Consider the following 18,561-nt stretch of genomic DNA (forward strand, 5'->3'; position numbering starts at 1 on the left):
TTCGGTGATCTGTTTGGGGAGTCTGCATGGGAACCCCCTCCCCCTTCCCCCCGAACAGATTACCAAACGCATTAGCAAGCGGTGTGCAGTGAAAGTACGCGGACCGCATAGACTATAATGGGGTCCGTGTGCTCTCCACACGGTGTCCACACGAGTCATGTGGACAGGAAAGTAGATTGTAAAGTACTTTTCTGTCCGCATGTTCTATGCGGACACCGCACGGAAAGCCCATGGACCCCATTATAGTCTATGTGTGCTTTCACTGCATACCACTTGCTAATGTGTTCGGTAGTCTGTTTGGGAGGGTCCCCATGCGGACTCCCCGAATGCATTACTGAACGCAGTGAGTGCAATCCCATCCACACATTGCAGAAAAACACACACGGCGGACACACTGCAATTTCCAAAACTGTTGCAGTTTTGGAAATTGCAGCATGTCACTTATATCTACAGAAACACCTGCAGTTTCCCTATAGGTATAAGGCTAAGTTCACACGGGGTTTTTTGGTCCGGAACCTGAGGCGGAGGCCGTCTCAGGTTCCGGACCAAAAATCGGGTAGCCGCGACTGAATGCCGGTGCACTGCACCGGCATCCAGTCACGCACTCTGCTCCAGATTAGGCCCAATAAATGGGCCTAGATGGGAGGAGGGAGTGTCTTCAGGCTGAATCGCTAGGCGAAACGACCTGAAGAATGAGCACCACGCTTCTTTTTCTGGGAGCTGGAACAAACCGGCTCCTGGAAAAAAAAGAATTGACCGTCTCCCATTGATTTAAATGGAAGCCGTCTTTTTGGTCAGGATTTTGAGGCGAATACGGCCTCAAAATCCTGACCAAAAATCCCCGCGTGAACTTACCCTAAAGGAAACAAAGTCCTCAGAGGAAACCTCTGCGGAGTTTCTGCAATAAGCGCTGCAGGAAAAACTGATGTGTTGCCGCCGGGGTTTTTCCCGCAGCGCTTTTTGCTTTGTCTTGCTACATGGGGCTTTAGGCTGACGCTAGGTTCACACTAGCGTTCGGCAGTCCGTTCTCAGCTTTCCGTCTTCTGCATGTAGAAGACAGAAAGCTGTCAGACCGGGTGCGGCGGTGTGCGTTTTAGGCTCTCCGCCGCAAAACCATTTTTTTTTTTAAATCGGACACTGCGTGTCCGACTCTGTGTCCGATTTTAAAAAATCGGTTTAATGGCGGAGAGCATAAAACGCTCACCGGCGCTCACAGCCGGACATCTTTCTCACCCATTCAAATGAATGGGTATGAAAGAGTCCTGCAGGTTTCCATCTCCTGCCTCTGTTTTGTGCAGGAAATGGAAACCTGCAGAACGGAGACCAGGCGCAGATGTGAACGAGCCCTAAGGCTGAGTTCACACGGAGTTGTTTGGTCAGGAATCCACCTCAAAATCATCCTCAAAAAAACCCTCCCAATAGAACTCTAACCCTCCCAATAGAACCAAATTCCTGACCAGAAAACTCTGTGTGAACTCAGCCTTATAGTATAATGCTCAGTCTATTGAGATAATAAGGATGAGGCCCAACAGTGAGACGCGGCTAAAAAATAGCTGTGGAAAAAAATAGCGGCGAATCTCAATGTATTTTTTCCACAGTGTTTTTTTCCCCCGCACTTTCTCCCAATTGCGCAGCTGAAAGTAACTGGCCATGTTTTTAGAAGCGCTCACATTTTAGAGTTTGTGGCTGTTCCACATCTTTTTCCTGCAGTGTGTGGATGAGGTAAATTTGATTATATTTCATTCACTTTGCTGGTTTTTTCTGTAGTAGCCGCAGACCTTGTGTTTCTGCAATGTGAGGTTTGTGGTATTTATGGCCATAAAAAAAGTTTAACCCTGGAAACCCCTTTATTATGCCCCACACATTTTAACATCCCCCTTCTGCACAATATGTTAGCCCCATCACTGCTCCCACACAGTATAATGGCCCCATCACTGTATCCCATACATTATGGGGGACCAGTGAAGTGGCCATAAAATATTTGGCCCAGACATCCCCTTAAAACAGGTTGTCTATAAACTGGAGTGATCACTGTGGTGGCCGCCAGGGAGGTGTAAAAATATATATATATTTTTATTTTTTTTTTTAAAAAAAGAGCCTTCTCACCTGTCCCCAGCCCCCCGTTGTCCCCGCCTGTGTTTGGTCTCATGGCCTCATTTCTGGAGTTCCTGTACCTAATTGGTCTCAGCGATCACATGAGGTGCAGAACTGCCAGCAAGTAGTGCCAGTACGAGACTGAATAGACACTACCGCCGGACAACGGAGCGCCAAGGACAGATGAGTATTCTTTTTTTATTTATTTGTTTTTTATTTTACACCTCCCGCCCACCACATGAGTTGCTCCAATTCCTGGACAACCACTTTAAAGGGTTTATCCATCTTTCTAATATTGATGGTCTGTCCTTAGGATAGGCCATCAATATTACATCTGCGATGATACAACAGCCAGGACCTCTGCAGATCAGCTTTTCCAGGACACTTCAGCTACAGGAAATGGTAACATTTCTAGGAGCCATGCTGTTCACTTGCCATACAGGCTGTAGCAGTAGGTATATGTACTGCACATGGTATAGTGCGTGAGTAGCATGGCTCCCAACATGTTATTACCTTTAACCGCCCTGTCTCGGTACCGCTGATCTGCAGGGTCCTGGCCGTGGGCCCCTAGAAACAATTCCACTGGTGGGCCCTAGACATCCCAGTCCGACCCTGGGATTGTGCATATGGAGTGACGGTATGGCAGTTGGAATATTAGTGAATGATTTGCAGGTTTGACTTGGCTAATGCCGATCATTGTTTTGGGAACACTGTATTTCCGGAACGGTGCATCGGAGAGAGTTGAGACCTAGTCTAAAACCTTCCCGGACACCTGGTGTATGTGTGCCAAATTTGGTGAAGATCGGTCCAGTCGATCTTCACCAAATGGGTTTCTGATTTTTGGCTGTGGTTCAATACTTGAGGTCTTAGCATAACATAATAATCAATGTTTTGAGTCTACCGGGATCCATGTAGGTGCATGTACATTAAAAGAGTCAAAAGAGTGTGATAGACAATCAGGCGGGGTGCAATGATGGAAAGCTGTGCTTGTGATGAAGGTCTTCTTTTTATGGACTCTAAATGAGTCTTACATGCAATTTAGATGAATGTTTGTTATGGATTTATAATAAAGAGAATTTCAAACTATTCTGAGTAAAATGCCATCTTACAATAATTTACACCAATATAAAACTACACAATACACATTCACTGGGAAAAAAACGCACCCAGCTAGAAATGTTGGATTGCTCCAAAACTCTGCAAGAAGTTATATTTCAGGCAGATATTTAAATGATTACAGGTGTGGTCTTATCAGACACTGGGTCTTGCCACAGGGTATAAAACTTTCACAGCCCTATAAAAAGTAACTGCAGCCATGATATGGGCGTCGCTGTCTGTTCCTCTGCAAAATCCAGGGTTGTAGGGGCTAATCTGCCTTGCAACAGCCGGGCGTGGTCGACTGGTTGATCGACATGTGTGTCAACCAATGGACGCTCGGATTGGGCAGCTGGGCTATTTGCTGGTGACCGCCCCTTGCCTATATAAGGGGGCTGGTCTGGACGCCCAGCGCTCTAAGATCAAATTCAAATCCTAACCTGAATTGATGTGTGTGTGGTGCTTGGGTTCAAGCCTGTCAACACTTAGTGGCCGTAGTTAGAATATCCCCTGAGTCAGCAATGCCATTTATAGTTGGGCAGGATGCTGCCTTGTGTGTGTGAGTGTGTTAGTCAGTATTCACATTGACCAGTTGTTAGGCTGTAGCTGCATTGGGGGTTGAGTGGCTGCAAGCACACAGGGTTTGTTGGTCTCTGGCTAGTCCAGGAGTGCTGGCTAGCCAGTTAGTTTATTTGTGCGGCTGCTCTGACTGCACAGGGCTCTGTGAACGGTAACAGAGCACACCTGGTCCTTTTATTTAGCTGGCAGTGACAGTAACTGTTAGACAGCGTTCACACCAGGTTGTTTAGCAGTCAGTAGCCCAGAGGGCTCCGTAGGGTTTAGTTTGGTTGGTTTTTTTAATAAACCCTGCTGACCATAACAGCGAGAGATTGTTGACTGCTAGATATGTATCTATGACACACACAAAAGCATTTCGCCTATTTTATAGACTAGGATGCATCATTGTACTCCGAGAAGCAGGTCATTTTGAGAAATTGCCCACCATCTAGGCAATTTGATCTAGCTTTTATTAGGTGTTGGGAGCAGTGGTTACATGATGGCATGCACACATGGTAAACAGGCTCTGGACAGCCCGAATAGATGACTAGCACAGGTGGCACCTTCATTGCACATCCCTTTCTCTGCCCGGGGACTTAGTCGAGGAAATTTGGTATCACAGCACCCTTTACATGTACCGTAATTGACAGCCAGCCACGTTTGCCTTTGTTTGCAGTGCTGTCATACATGAGAAACCTGGGTTTCCATACTTCCTTGGCCTGCCAGGTCCCCCAATTTATCACTAATCAAGCATTTATGGGATCAGTTGGGAAACCATTTTCAGTAACCTATCAGTGTGCAGGATCTACAGGTACAGTTGCCACATCTGTCGGCAAATGTGCTACAGAAAACTATATGGAGACTGTTTGCCTCCATGCCCAACTGTATGTTATCATCTATAAAGTATAGAGGTGGCCCAGATGGGTAACAGAGCCTTTTTTTCCATTTTAACATTTTAACTCAGTATTCACTTTCCAATTTGTGGGAAAAAAATTAATCAAACAAATATTTTGTTGCTATGTATGTTATATATGTTTCGTTCAGTAAATCCTTTTTTATGGATTCCGTTATATAATTCTATGCTAATAGAAACCTAGGTTTGTGCCTTCGTCTGACTGTTTAAAGGAGTTGGCCATTTTCAGACCAATATTGAGAGACAAATGTTATTGTTTGAATAATAAAAAGTTGTATAATTTTCCAATATACTTTCTGTATCAATTCCTCACAGTTTTCTAGATTTCGGCTTGCTGTCATTCATTCTGTTACTTCTAGTGGATAAAAGTCTGACCATGGTCATGTGATTTATTGTCCATGGTCATGTGATGTACACAGGTGTACAGCTGATTACTAGGCAGATGTCTGAATATTCTGCTGTGACTATAACAAGAACCACCTGTGTGTCCATCACATGACCATGGACCATAAATCACATGACCATGGTCAGACTTTAATCCATTAGAAGTAATAGAATGAATGAAAGCAAGCGAAATCTAGAAAACTGTGAGGAATTGATACAGAAAGTATATTAGAAAATTATACAACTTTTTATTATACAAACCATAACATTTGTCTCTCGATATAGGTCTGAAAGTGGCCAATCCCTTTAACTTTTATCCACCTGTCAATTATCTCATCTTTCTGCTGGCAGATTGTAATAAAACTAGCATTAGTAATTGCTATTCCAGGGGGAAAAAAATAGATTTTTTTCTAACCTTGGAACCCTTTAAGTCATAAGAAGTTAACAGGTCTCTTAAAGTTTTTTTTTGATGGTCACAAGTATAAGTTCTGTAAAAACAATGATTATTCATTACTAATATAATGAAAATATTATATTTACTATATATTTTTTGTAGCTGAAAATGACATTTTACCTGTGGCCATATATTCCTTCAAATGTGTTTTACACTTAACATCCAGCACATTTGTTTGCTCACTAGTCTAGTCGCACATCTTTTTGTAGATATGGTCACAAAGCTAACATGTTTAGCAGCTATCAAAGGCAAACAGCTTTTAGCAGAAAGAAGGAAAACATTAATACCTCAAAAGAACTTCTCCACCTCTCTAAATCAGACATCATGGTAAACAAGTAGCAACCATACATCAAAACCTCATGGCAGCTGCAACATCTGCTGTGGTAGAGAATTTGCACAACAAAAGCAGATCTTACTGGGCATAAAGGACCAGCTGTCTAAGGTAACTATCAGAGTTTGGATCAGTGCACTCAATTCCTAAAAAGTTTTGCAAATAATTCCATATACTAGGCTAGTGACAAAAGTAAAGAGAGTGGACAAATTGTAGAGGGAGCCTATTTGTCTCTGTGGAAGATCTTTCCCTAAACCAGAGCAGAAAATAAATGGAAGGCCCCTTTCACATCACATTAAACAGGTCCGCCTGACTGATATGCTTTTATAGCTGTTTACCTTGTAAAAACATGTCAGTCAGCGGACCCATTACCGCCAATAAGAAAAAAACCAATCTGTTATGTTCTCTGTATGCCCCTGTCCGTAATTTTAACGGACAGAAAAGTGTATACTACCGTGCTTTTCTGTCCTTTAACCCCTTCCCGCCGATGGCACTTTTTGACTTCCTGACCAAGCTCGATTTTTCAAAACTGACGTGTCACTTTATGTGGCAATAACTTTGGAACGCTTTAACTTACCAAAGTGATTTTAAGATTGTTTTTTCGTAACACATTGTACTTCATGTTAGTGGTAAATTTTGGTTGATATGTTTTGTGTTTAATTATCAGAAAATTGGAAATTTGGTGGAAATTTTTAAAAATATGCATTTTATAAAGTTTGAAATGATGTACATTACATACAGATAGTCAGACCGCCAAAATTATATCATAAATTTCATGTTCAAGATCTCTGCTTTATGTCGGCATCAAACTTTAGTCACCCTTTTAATTTTTACGGACATTATAAGATTTACAAGTGAAACAACAATATTCAAAATTTTCAAGAAATTTCCAAAACCCATTTTTTAGAGGGCCTAATCCAGTTATGAAGGCGTTTTGAAAGACCCTTGTATTAAAGCCCCCCATAAATCACCCCATTTTCAAAACTGCACCCCTTAAATAAGCCAAAACAACATATACCTAGTAATTTAACCCTATAAGTGCTTAACAGGAATTAATACAAAATGGAGGTGAAATTTTCAAATTTGAATTTATTTTACTAATATTTTCGTTTAGCCCTAGAATTTGCACATTCACAAGGGGTTAAAGGAGAAAACACATCCCACAATTTGTTAGGCAAGTTCTCCCGACTACCATAGTACCCCACTTGTGGGTGTAAACTAATATATGGACGCACAGCGAGACGCAGGAGGGAAGGCGCGCCAAAGAGCTTTTAGAGGGCAGATCTGGTTGGGATCAGTTTCAGGAACCATGTCGCATTTACAAAGCCCTTGAGGAGTCAAAACAGTGGAAACCTCTAGAAAGTGACCCCATTTTGAAAACCGCACCCCTCAAAGAATTTATCAAGTGATGTAGTGAGCATTAGTAACCCCGAAGTGAATGTGTAAGCTGTACGGAGTAAATTGGGTACACCAAATCCCATTCTATTTTCCCACCAGCTCCTATGACGCGGACGGGGAAGAGGGGCATTCTGGGAGATCAGCGCTGCTGTATTATCTGTCATGAGCTCTAAATATGGGGTGTCCCCTGAAAACGCTCGCACCGCTTACACATTTCCTTCTAGTTGCAGCCACTTACGTCCTAATGATTTGGCGACTTTTGGGTTTTTTGTCTTCACATTGTAGATTTTTATTTTTATTTTCTGGCAATGTGGCCATATGAGGGCTTGGTGTTTGCGGTATTAGATATACTTTTCATTGCCACCATTTTGGGGTGCCTGTAACTTATTGACTACATTTTATTAACTCTTTTTGGGTGGGATGTAAAAGGAAACATCAATTCTGGCATTGCTTTTTAGCATTTTTTTTTTCCCATGCAGCGTACAGCATAAGTAACATGTGACCTTTATTCTGCGGGTCGGAAAGGTTACGGCGATACCTCATTTATATGATTTTTTAATGCGTTGCTATTTGTGCAGAATAGAATTCAATTCAGGGAAAAAAATCTATTGTTTTTGCATCGCCATCTTCTGAAACGCATAACGTTTTTATTTTTCGCTAGACAGAGCTGGTTGAGGGCTTATTTTTTGCGGGAAGACCTCTTCTTTTTATTGGTACTATTTTGGTTTTCATCTGACCATTTGATTACTTTTTATTGAACATTTTGTAAGGGAAAGGTGGTGAATAATCATTATTTTGTGCGGTTTTCTACGTTTTTTTTTTACGACATTCGCCGTTCGGGTTAAATAATGTTTTAATCTTATTGTTCAGGTTATTACGGACGCGGCGATACCAAATATGTAATGTTTTTTTCTATTTTTCTTTATTTTACATAATAAAACATTTTATATGGGGAAAATGGGATTTTTGGGGCTTTATTTATTTCTATTTTATTTTAAACTTATTTAAACTTTTTTATTTTTACTTTTGTCCAACTTTTTTTTTCTGTCCCCATGGGGGATTGAAGCAGTGATCGGCTGATCACTGCTTCAATAGAGATACGCTGCAATACACGTGTTACACGGGTATTGCATTGTATAGGAAGCTGTCAGCCTGTGTAGACGCACAGGCTGACAGCTTCATTTACGGCAGGATCAGCCAGGTGCGAGGACGGGGTAAGTGAAGGGGCAGACCCGGGGTCACTGATCAGACCCCGGGCTGCCTCCTACGAACACCGGCACCTCCCGAAACCGGCGCGGGGGGTGCCGATCGGCACAATTTTAGAACGAAACCCCGGAGGTGCCGGCGGTCATGTTGATCACCGGCATCTCAGGGGTTAACACCTGCGATCGGACCTGGTTCCGACCGCGGGTGTTACGGGGCATTGTCAGCCGTGTATTACGGCTGACACCCGCTGTGCATGGTGCGCACACAGTTTCTGTGTGCGCACCATGCATCCGCAGTAATAGTACGGCGGTTTGCGGGAAGCCCTTCCCAGCAGCGCCGTACTATTACGGCGAATGTCGGGAAGGGGTTAAAGGGTTTGTACAGGATAACCTAAAAATTTACTCCTAAACTATACTCCCTCCTCTCACCTAATTTCTAATTTACTTCAATTTTTTTAAAAAAAATCTATAATTACCCATATCCCTGGATTGGTTGCATGACCGATCCAGGGACACTTTCTGATAATCTGCTGACGTTCCGTTTCACCACTTCCGAAACGGAACTTCACCATTACTCTTCTCCCTCCCCTATCCCCATCAATACTCTCCAAGCCTTTCTGTGTCTGGGACGGCTCCTCCCCTCTTCTTCCCTATCATCTAGAATTGGTGGAATAGGTTAACTAGGGGGACAAGGGGGAGAGTTGGAGGGGCTAGTAATAGGTGGGACCATTAGGCTAAAGAGAGACAGGTGAGGGTGGGAGGGGCTAGTAATGGGAAGGATTGCTTAGATAGTGAGACAGGGAGGGGGAGTGTAGTGCGACCACCCCTGGAGAACCATGCAGGAATGTGGACTGTCACGGTGACCTTGTAGGCACCAGTACTCACTGCTTTATTGTAACAGGCATCTGCTGGTTCACTTGTCCTGTAGCAGTGAGCTGTGGCCCAGTGGCTTGCAGCTGGCTGAAACCTTCCTATGTATTAGCAGAGAGTCTAAGATATCGGCAGGTTCAGTTCCTGGTCTCTGTAGGAGTTCAGTTAGCTTGTAGAGGTAGGTGCAGGCTGCCAGAGTTGTAGTTCTGCTTAGCCTGATATGATCCTGTCCTCTTACTGATAGTGATGCAGGGCGCTGTCACACAGCTTCTCTGCCCTGCTGCTGCTGTGGCACTTCCTCACAGCACACAGTGACTGACATACAAAATGGTTACTGCCACACAATACTAACTGCTTCTTTTCCCTTGGCTGCTTCAGTAGTTTTTGAATAAGTCCATTTTTATTCATATGCTAATTAGCTTCTCCGTGCACAAGAAGATGTAAGCCAGCTCTCCTCTCCCTGCTGAGTGCTATGTGTGAGAGCAGGAAGGAGGAGTCAGCAGCAGCGGCCTATATACTATATACAGAGGAGCCTACTTAGTGCACGAACAGACTTCCGGGGTGCACGGAGAAGGCTAATTAGCATATGAATAAAATGGACTGATTCAGAATCTACTGAGGCAATTTACATACAAAAGGTAGGTGTGGAATAGCCTTTCTAAAGGCTATGCAAGGATGCGATTAGCTAAAAATGACTTTTCCCAATGATAGAGCCCCTTTAATGTGGTGATTTGTTAAAAATATGGTGACCAGAGGATGCATAAATTCACCTGATCATTTTTGCTATGTTTGCGGCTTTGTAACAGACAAGTCACATCAGAAGACTTTCACACCATTAGTAAAGAAAGCATACAAACTGTACTTTGATTCAAAGGTGGATTGTGGTAAGTTGTGGGCAAAAAGTTCATCTGTTTGACATGCTCATGCAACTTGCATGGTTGGATCAGGAAGGCAAAGAAAACCAACCACATGGCATTCTGGACTTCTTTCCAGAAAACCTAGGCGCAGTCAGCGATCAGCATGGCAAGCACTTTCACCAGGGCATTTCGGTGATGGAGTCACGCTATCAGAGTCGGTGGAGTGCAGCAATGTTGGCAGACTACTGTTGGACGCTTCAGTGTGATTTGTCAACTCATCAGTATAAGCGGAAGTCCGACCTCAGCCAAGAAATTTAAACCATGAACATGCATAACGAATTTTTGCACATATTTTACAGATATTAGATTTCAAACTGAATTTTTGTTTATCATACAATTATGTATGTTATATATCATTTCAGTAGCTATAGCCATGTTCATGTTTATGTTTAAAATTCAGGGAGCAATAACTTTTAAAATACAAGTTTTTGTGCAAAAATTACATTTCTTATGTTTTGAAGTAATTAATTGAAATATAAAATTTAAGATCATGGATATTTCAAGAATGGAGGGTGATAGAGAAAAACGGTTTGCATATTTGAAATCAGCATGTTCAAATTGACTGGGATCGATTATTGTATACCAAGATATCCACGGAAAGTTAGTTTTTGTTGTGTAGTGTTACTAGCACTAACACACCTTTGTAAAAAAAATTCTGCCTCGAAAACCCCTTAAACAACAACAGATCCACGACAGTTCATTTTCAATTTACTCCAGCTCCTTATGTAAACGGATGCATGGGATTTGCAGCTGCTTAGACCATTGCATTATGGCTTGTCAGTTCATCCCCTGAAGAGGGAACCCTCCCCCATTAGCCACAACTTCCACCCTTATGTGCGTGCTGAAACTACACAGCAGGGTCTTGTAGGAAGGAGAAGCCAGCGGAACTCCCAGAAGGTAAGTGCAAATGCTCTACTTCCTGCTCTGGTCCCTGCATGAGTGATCTCATCATAAGTGTATCCCGGCTCACAAATGTCTCCAGCTCCATCCCATTACTATGTTCTCCTCCCACTCCACGAGCACTGCCCCTCCCCCACCTCATTCAGGAGCTGGGACAAGTGAGGGGAGGCACTGGAGGAGGGGGAGGAAAAGATAGTACTGGAATAGTGCTGGAGATATTCGGGAGCTGGGACACACAAGAGGGGCGGCAGCAGGAAATTATCTAATGGGGGTTACAAATGACAGTATCATTCATGCTGGGACCAGGGGTAGCAGCCTTTAGGGGTAGCACACATTGGGGAGGCAAACAATCCCTAATAGCTGCCCCCCACATGTGCTACCTCTAACGGTATTAGATTAACCACATGTGTGGGTAGCAGATGAGCTGTCATCCAAGCAGTACAAGTCACAGCACAATTTTTTTTTTTTTTATTTGTACTGTAACTTGCAGTATATGGGGACAGCTTTTGCCAGCTTTTGTTAATTCAACTGAAGTTCAAGTATGAGAAATAAAACTAAAAATATGTTCAGTTAAAGGGGTTTTCTGTAAAGAAATTTTTATTTTTTCTCTAGAAAAGTCTGTTAGTGCTAGTGATGGGTTAATAAGTACACCCATATATCTGTAGCAGTGTTTGGAGTGATTTCTGAATGTCTCTGGCAACTGCTGCATCCTCTGCCTTTGTTTAGGGTGTTATCTTCCTGCTGTGCAGCTTCCTGTGTAGCTGCTAGACTAGTTCCCGCTCACTGAGCCCCCCTCCTCCGCTCTCACTCCAGTACAAAACCATCCTTGTCTCACTAAGCGTAGCCGCTCCCACCTTCCCCTGTCTCTCTTTAGCCTAGAGATCCTGTCCATTACTAGCCCCTATAACACACTCTTCCTGTCTTCCTTGCTAACCTATTCTGCCCACTGCTAGAAGACAGGAAGAGGGGGAGGAGCCGTTCTCTGGACACAGGAAATCTTGGTAGGTATTGATGGGGATAGGGGAGGGGGAAGAGTAATGGTGACGGAAGTGGTGAAATGGAACGTCACCGGATTATTAGAGAGTGTTCCTGGAGCAGTTACATGACCGATCCAGGGATATGGGTAATTACAGATTTTTTTAAATTGAAGTAAATTAGAAGTTAGGTGGGGGAAGGAGTTTAGCTTAGGGGTTAAATTTCAGTTTATCCTGGACAACCCCTTTAACTATACTTAAAATCTATATCTGCCTTCACTATTATCTTTCATTGCTCAACTGGACATACAATTCAAAAATGAAGAAACTTTGAAGACAATTTAAACTTTAATTTATATTTTAATATTATGTCTCCAGCTGCTATGCAAATCTATGTGTTTCCAAGGTAACAGACTACAAATTCTGCGTAGTTTGATTATGCAGTTCTAATCCCTTCCTTCAGCCCTCTGCTATTTCCTTATATTGGATCATTTTGTAAAACGTAGAAGGCAGATGAAAGGGAACATAAGGATAGAATCAGACTACAGTAAGGTGGCATACACATAGATCTGTATACAAAATAAAAATTGTTTTTCTGCTCATAGATCATTCAAGCCAACAAGCATGTGCTAAGTAAATGCAACATATATATATGCTAAATGCTTTATAATAAAAGCAACAAATATTTAGAGGTGGAACTTTACTTCTTGGTTTTACCCATACATCACATTATTATTGCAGTGTTTGAAGCTTTTTTTTATCATAGTGAGATTTGTGAAACATTGTTGTCTTTGATGTTGAAAAATGCTAAAAGTACTTACTCAAAGTATTCTGCAGCAGGTGTCACTTTATAACTTTCATTGATATAGGAAAATCCAGAACCATTCGAATTGTTATAGCTTGTCTCTAAACAGTTTGGGCTATTCCATGAATTGTTACAGTGGATCCAAGGCAGTTCTGATGTAAATGAGGAGAACAAATAATGTATAGCCCAGGCAATGATAACATTGTAGAAAAACCCCACGTATAATGATATAAGGATGACTGTAAAGCCAACACCTAGAAGGGAAAAAAAACTAAATTTGTTACATTGTAATTACTTAAATTTTACCATTTCAGTCCTTTTTTATCATCAGACACAAAATATAGTTTTTGTGTCTGATGAAACAAAAAACTACCAGAAATTGATCCCTTTTCTTTCAATGAATGATATAAAAACCTTCCACTGGCAACTACTTAATGAATGGTATAAAATGTGATGTAATTGTAACCTAACATTGCAGACACATTTATAGAATATTTAGAATAAATACTTCCATACTTTGCGGTCTTTCAGTTACTATATTTACAAGAACCGGACATTCCATGAACATTAGCCAGAATCCCATTCACTTTGCAGGTACTGTAAAGTGCTGCGACTTTTGCAGCTGCGTTTCCACTACAACAAATTCCCAGTGTTTATTCTTTGAGGGACTTCGGCCTAATAATCAAGCCTAATACCATTTCAATGTAACACACTTTTACCTTTGAATATTGGACAGATTTTCCAGACTCCAGCAGCCCCCTCTCTAGTGAATTGCCCAATAGCCAATTCCATGTAGAAAAGAGGCATTCCAGCAATTATCATGAAAAACAAATATGGCACGAGAAATACACCTATAAAGACATGAAATGACATCAATATTTCAAGCACAAATAAAAGCAAATAAAATGTCCAAGGCTAGTTAAAAAACTAGTGATAAAACAAGTCAACTTTGAAAATCTTTTCATTTCATTACTGTTTTGTGTATTGGTTCTGCTGCTGTCTTGACCCTTGGATGTTCCTGAAACTTCAACTACTCTTGCTCCTGAATCCTGGCTATTTTTTACTATCTTCCTGTTTTGCCCATTTATTATTATGCTTAGCACCCACAATACTACTCCAGGCCTTGACTCCTGACTTCTGGCAGAAATTTGCTTTGGTCTTAGTCCTTTGACTTGTCTGATTCTTTTCTTTCCTGTCTGCTTTGTTACACCTTGTTACAACAGCACAACCACCACCATCTAGGACCTGAGAATCCTCCTGCAAGAAAGCCTGAACCTCAATATGGTTGTTAAAGGTGTTTGCTAGAATTGTAATATTAAGGATCTTCAGGATAGGTCAATCAGTATTAGAGGTTGTATGTCCAATACCAAGGGACCCCAACAATGAGGTGTTTGAAGAGACTGCAGCATTTGAAGGAGCACTGCACCCTCTTTACTAAATATCATAGTGCCCTATGTTACACAGAATTTAGTTTTGCAGCTCAGCCCCATTCACTTAGATCGGACTGACCTACAAACAAGCCACATGACAAATTAACGTGACATCACTAACTTGTGAAGTAGAGCTCACCCAAAAGCTACTGCCATGTTGAGCAACTGATATGTGAGATTCCTGAATATTTTACCCCACAATCAGATGACCTGCCTCTTCTTAACCTCAAATGTCTGCAATAAATTAAAGCCAACTGTACAGTAAAGTAAAGCTTAAAGGGGTTGTCCAGGATAATTTTTGTCTTAATTAGGATCAGGACAGAGGAAACTAACTGTGATGTCTCCAGGTTCCTTCCATTTTTTCATAATTGGCCTAGGTGGTCATGTGACCACTGAGGCCAATCAGCAGTGTCAGTATAAGAGACACAGGATGTCACTATCGGTGAGGACTTCGGCAAAAGAAGACAGCCAAGCAGCAGGACAGGACCGCGATGGGAAGAGACTGAAGCATCGGGGACAGGTGAGTATGTTTTCTATTTTATTTTTTACACCTTCTCCGACCTGATTAAAAATATGTTTAGCCTGGACAACCCCTTTAAGGTTTAAAGTCTACTGTTTAACTGTCACTTTTATATTTTATTTATAGAACATTTCTTGCTTAATAGAGGTCTTTCATGCCAAAATAAGATGACGTGACTTATTTAATGTCAACTGTGCAATGCTACAGGCATTTTATTTTTAGTCATTTTATAATGTAATATAATCTGTAAAACCAGTATACGCTATATTTCAAATCTATATTATAATGCATGTATAAATCAAAGTTTGTTAAGACCTGATACCTGATTTTTTTAAGACAGGTATAATATATAAAAAAAAATAATTTTGTTAAATGCCAGAATTAATATAGTCATATGGACACCATTAATTATACACATATCATAAGTACACATTAGGCTGGGTATGTAGTCTATACCAAAAAAGAAAAAAATATACATACTTATTATGTCCTAAGGGTAAGTTCACACCGGGATTTTGAGTCAGGATTTTGAGGCTGTATCCATCTCAAAATCCTGACCAAAAAGACGGCTTCATTGAAAACAATTGGAGTCGTTCAGGTCTTTTTTCCTGGAGCCGTTTTTTTCCGGCTCCCGGAAAAAGAAGCAAGATGCACATTCTTCAGGCAGTTTCACCTCGCGATTTGGCCTGAAGACACTCCCTCCTCCGGACTAGGCCCATTCATTGGGCCTAATCCAGAGCGGAGTGCACAACTAAATGCCGGGGCAGTGCATTGGCTTTCAGTTGCGGCTACCCGGTTTTTGGTCCGGAACCGGAGGCAGCCTTCAGGTTCCGGACCAAAAACCCCATATGAACTTACCCTAATACATACAATCAGGGCTGTATACAAAATTTTGAAGAAGGGATTGTTCAGGCCATGACATATTTGTTTGTGTTTAGCCACACCCTTAATCCCTTTAACTTTTACTTAGTCCCTTTGTGCTTCCACGTAGTGATATTGCCCTTAGATACAAGAGGAAAGTTGGTCCGCACTCCTTTATATTTTATAAAACTTCTTCTTTATTTCATTATTTAAAATAAATGATTACAAGTACAAAAAAAGTGCCAGTGAACAAACTCCCCAAAAGTGTCTAATAAATAATCATGGCTGACGCGTTTCTGGGCGCTCTAGCCCCTTAGTCGTAGCCTGATATTGCCCTTGCTTGTGTGCTTAGGGTTGTTGTCTTGCTGCATGACCCATGTTCTTTTGAGATTCATTTGCCATTGACATGTACTTGCGGAATTTGCTGGTAAAATTCAAAAGGCATTGTTCCTTAAATATTGGCAAGAAAATCTGTCTCATATGCATAAAAATATGCCTAAATCATGGTACTACCACCACTATGTTTCACAGACTGCTTGAAGTTTTATGTTGGAATGCAGTATTTTCCTTCATCCGAACATAGTGCTTTTCATTTAAATGGTCACTAACTTTTTAGACAATTTATCCTCATTTCATAGCTCATGTGATTCTGGACCAAAATGTGATTCACTTTAATTAAAAATGTTGCTGTTTTTTGTCTGAAACACCTCTCTAAGGTTCCTGCAGATAGATTTCTCTCTTCTAGTTAATTTACAGTTCAATCTCTGTTGCTAGGCTAGATTTATCTCCATAGATGTAAGACGGATCAGATTGAGTGGAAGGGGGAAGGGTTGGTCTCTTTACAAAGTCTGATTCTTCCAGTCTTCTTCCGGTTGGAATTCACTCTGCCTAGGCATCCGGCCTAGGCAGAGCCGACTGCGCATACGCGGGCATGCACTCGCATACACACGCATACACGCGCATGCGCAGCCGGTTCTGCTCAGGCGTCGGGCCTGGGCAGAGCCGACTGCGCATGCGCGTGCATACCCGCGCATGCGCAGTCGGGTCTGACTAGGCCGGATGCCTAGGCAGAGTGAATTCCACCTAGAAGAAGACGCAGGGACCCTGCGCCGGGAGAAGACTTCAAGCAGAATCCAGCCCGACCGTCACTCGTGGACTTGGTAAGTATGATTTTATCGAATTTTGCGTACCCCTGAAACGAGCATTTCCCCCCATAGACTATAATGGGGTTCGAAATCTATTCGAACAGTCTGCAGCTGTTCAAAACGGATTTCGAACCTCGGACATTTTAGTGTTCGCTCATCTGTACTGAATAACATCCCACAAAACTATATATCATTCTTCTCAGCTCCTCCTGCTCTATAACATGTTTCCTGTGGATTACACAGAATTTTCATGGTAACGTTCCCGTTAAATAATTCACCTGGTTTAGTCTACTTACTCTGCCATGCCAGTATGAACTGGGGGCCCACCAAGCTCAGGGACCCACTGTGGGCCAGTTGATAGTCTTGGATTTTGAATTTGTGTATTGAGTTAGATTGTGGTTTGTGTTTTTAATGTGTGTATGAAATGTCTTTATATTAAGGACAATAACATTTTTATTACTCCAGTAGTCATATATTTTATTTATTTTATTTTCAGGTAGATGTATGAGACATTTTTGCAGGATAAGTTCTTTTTGTGAAAACAGCTATGGTATATAGCAACCTGTCAGAATGAATATTTCATTTTCCAGGAGCAGAATATAAAATGAAAGCTTCACTATGATTGGTTGCCTTTCTATGGGCACGTAAGACCATTTTGCTTTTAGACCATTTTAATAAACCTTCCCCATTGTGTTTATGTGTATTTACTGATTTTTTTAACATTACAATGTATGCCTTACACCTTCACATAGAAAGATTTTTTAATTTTAAACTAAAATGTACTGAAAAATATATTTCCGCATGTACCAGTAATATATGTCAGTTCTTCATAAAAATATCTACTGTAGATGTGCAGCCAGTGGGTTTTTTAATGGTCCGCCCATGCTAGGTTATATGAGGTTAAACCTTATTTCTTATTCTTATTACCTTTCTTATTATTAGTACCTTTTTATTCTCCATTGCAGATCCATTTTCATGAAAATAAGTCTTCTATGCAATGCACTGAAAAGGGACTTAGAGGCATGTTCTCTCCTGCCAGGGCTTCACTCTCTGCTCCAAAAAAACGACCTTAAAGCTTGGGGATCCTCATTGCAAAAAAAAGCCTTTTTCAGCTAATTTGCATAAGAATAAAATGATGATTTTCGTGAAAATGGACCAGCAATGAAAAATAAGAAAGACATCTTCGGCAAGCGTAGAAGCCACCCTACAAGGCACTGTCATTAGTTTGATAGTGATTTTCCTGCCGACAGACTCCTTTTAATCTTGACATAGAGATTCCCTTCTTCATCTCATTCAAACTGAATCAGTGTTGAAAGTGGTATACAAATGGTTAAACATTGTAGGTCTGTCTGACTTGGAGCCTTTGCCCCACTCTAGATCATATGCTCAGTTACAGTGCCCACACAAACACCATGGCAAATAAGCTTGTCTTGATGTGGCAGCTTCCTGATGCTCAGGATGAGTATTATTTATTTAGATATTTAGGTTTGTGGAGGAATATGTCTAGGATTTTGATTGTGGGGCGGAGGAGACCATTGTGGAAATCTGTGTTTGATAAAAGATGCATAAGATCTTCAGTAGGTGCAGGACTGGATGAAGCAATTTGACAATGTGGGACCACTGGGTCTCTATTATAATGTGAATTAAGGCCTTTGGATTAAAAGTTATGTTTCTGATGAAAATAGAATATATATTTTGGTGGCATTT

At 41.4% G+C, this 18,561-nt stretch overlaps 1 protein-coding gene across 1 annotated transcript in view; it reads right to left on the reverse strand.

Annotated features, from left to right (window-relative positions):
• SLC6A3 (solute carrier family 6 member 3) overlaps nt 1-18,561 on the reverse strand; it is a 109,120-nt gene that overhangs the window by 61,698 nt on the left and 28,861 nt on the right. Inside the window, exons 3-4 of the mRNA XM_075271013.1 lie at nt 13,618-13,749; nt 12,915-13,152 (exon numbers count right to left, since the gene is read on the reverse strand). Coding sequence (XP_075127114.1) covers nt 12,915-13,152; nt 13,618-13,749 — 370 coding nt within the window. The remainder of the gene's footprint in view (nt 1-12,914; nt 13,153-13,617; nt 13,750-18,561) is intronic.

The sequence above is a fragment of the Leptodactylus fuscus genome, chromosome 4, assembly GCF_031893055.1.
Source record: "Leptodactylus fuscus isolate aLepFus1 chromosome 4, aLepFus1.hap2, whole genome shotgun sequence".
NCBI classification, from domain to species: domain Eukaryota; kingdom Metazoa; phylum Chordata; class Amphibia; order Anura; family Leptodactylidae; genus Leptodactylus; species Leptodactylus fuscus.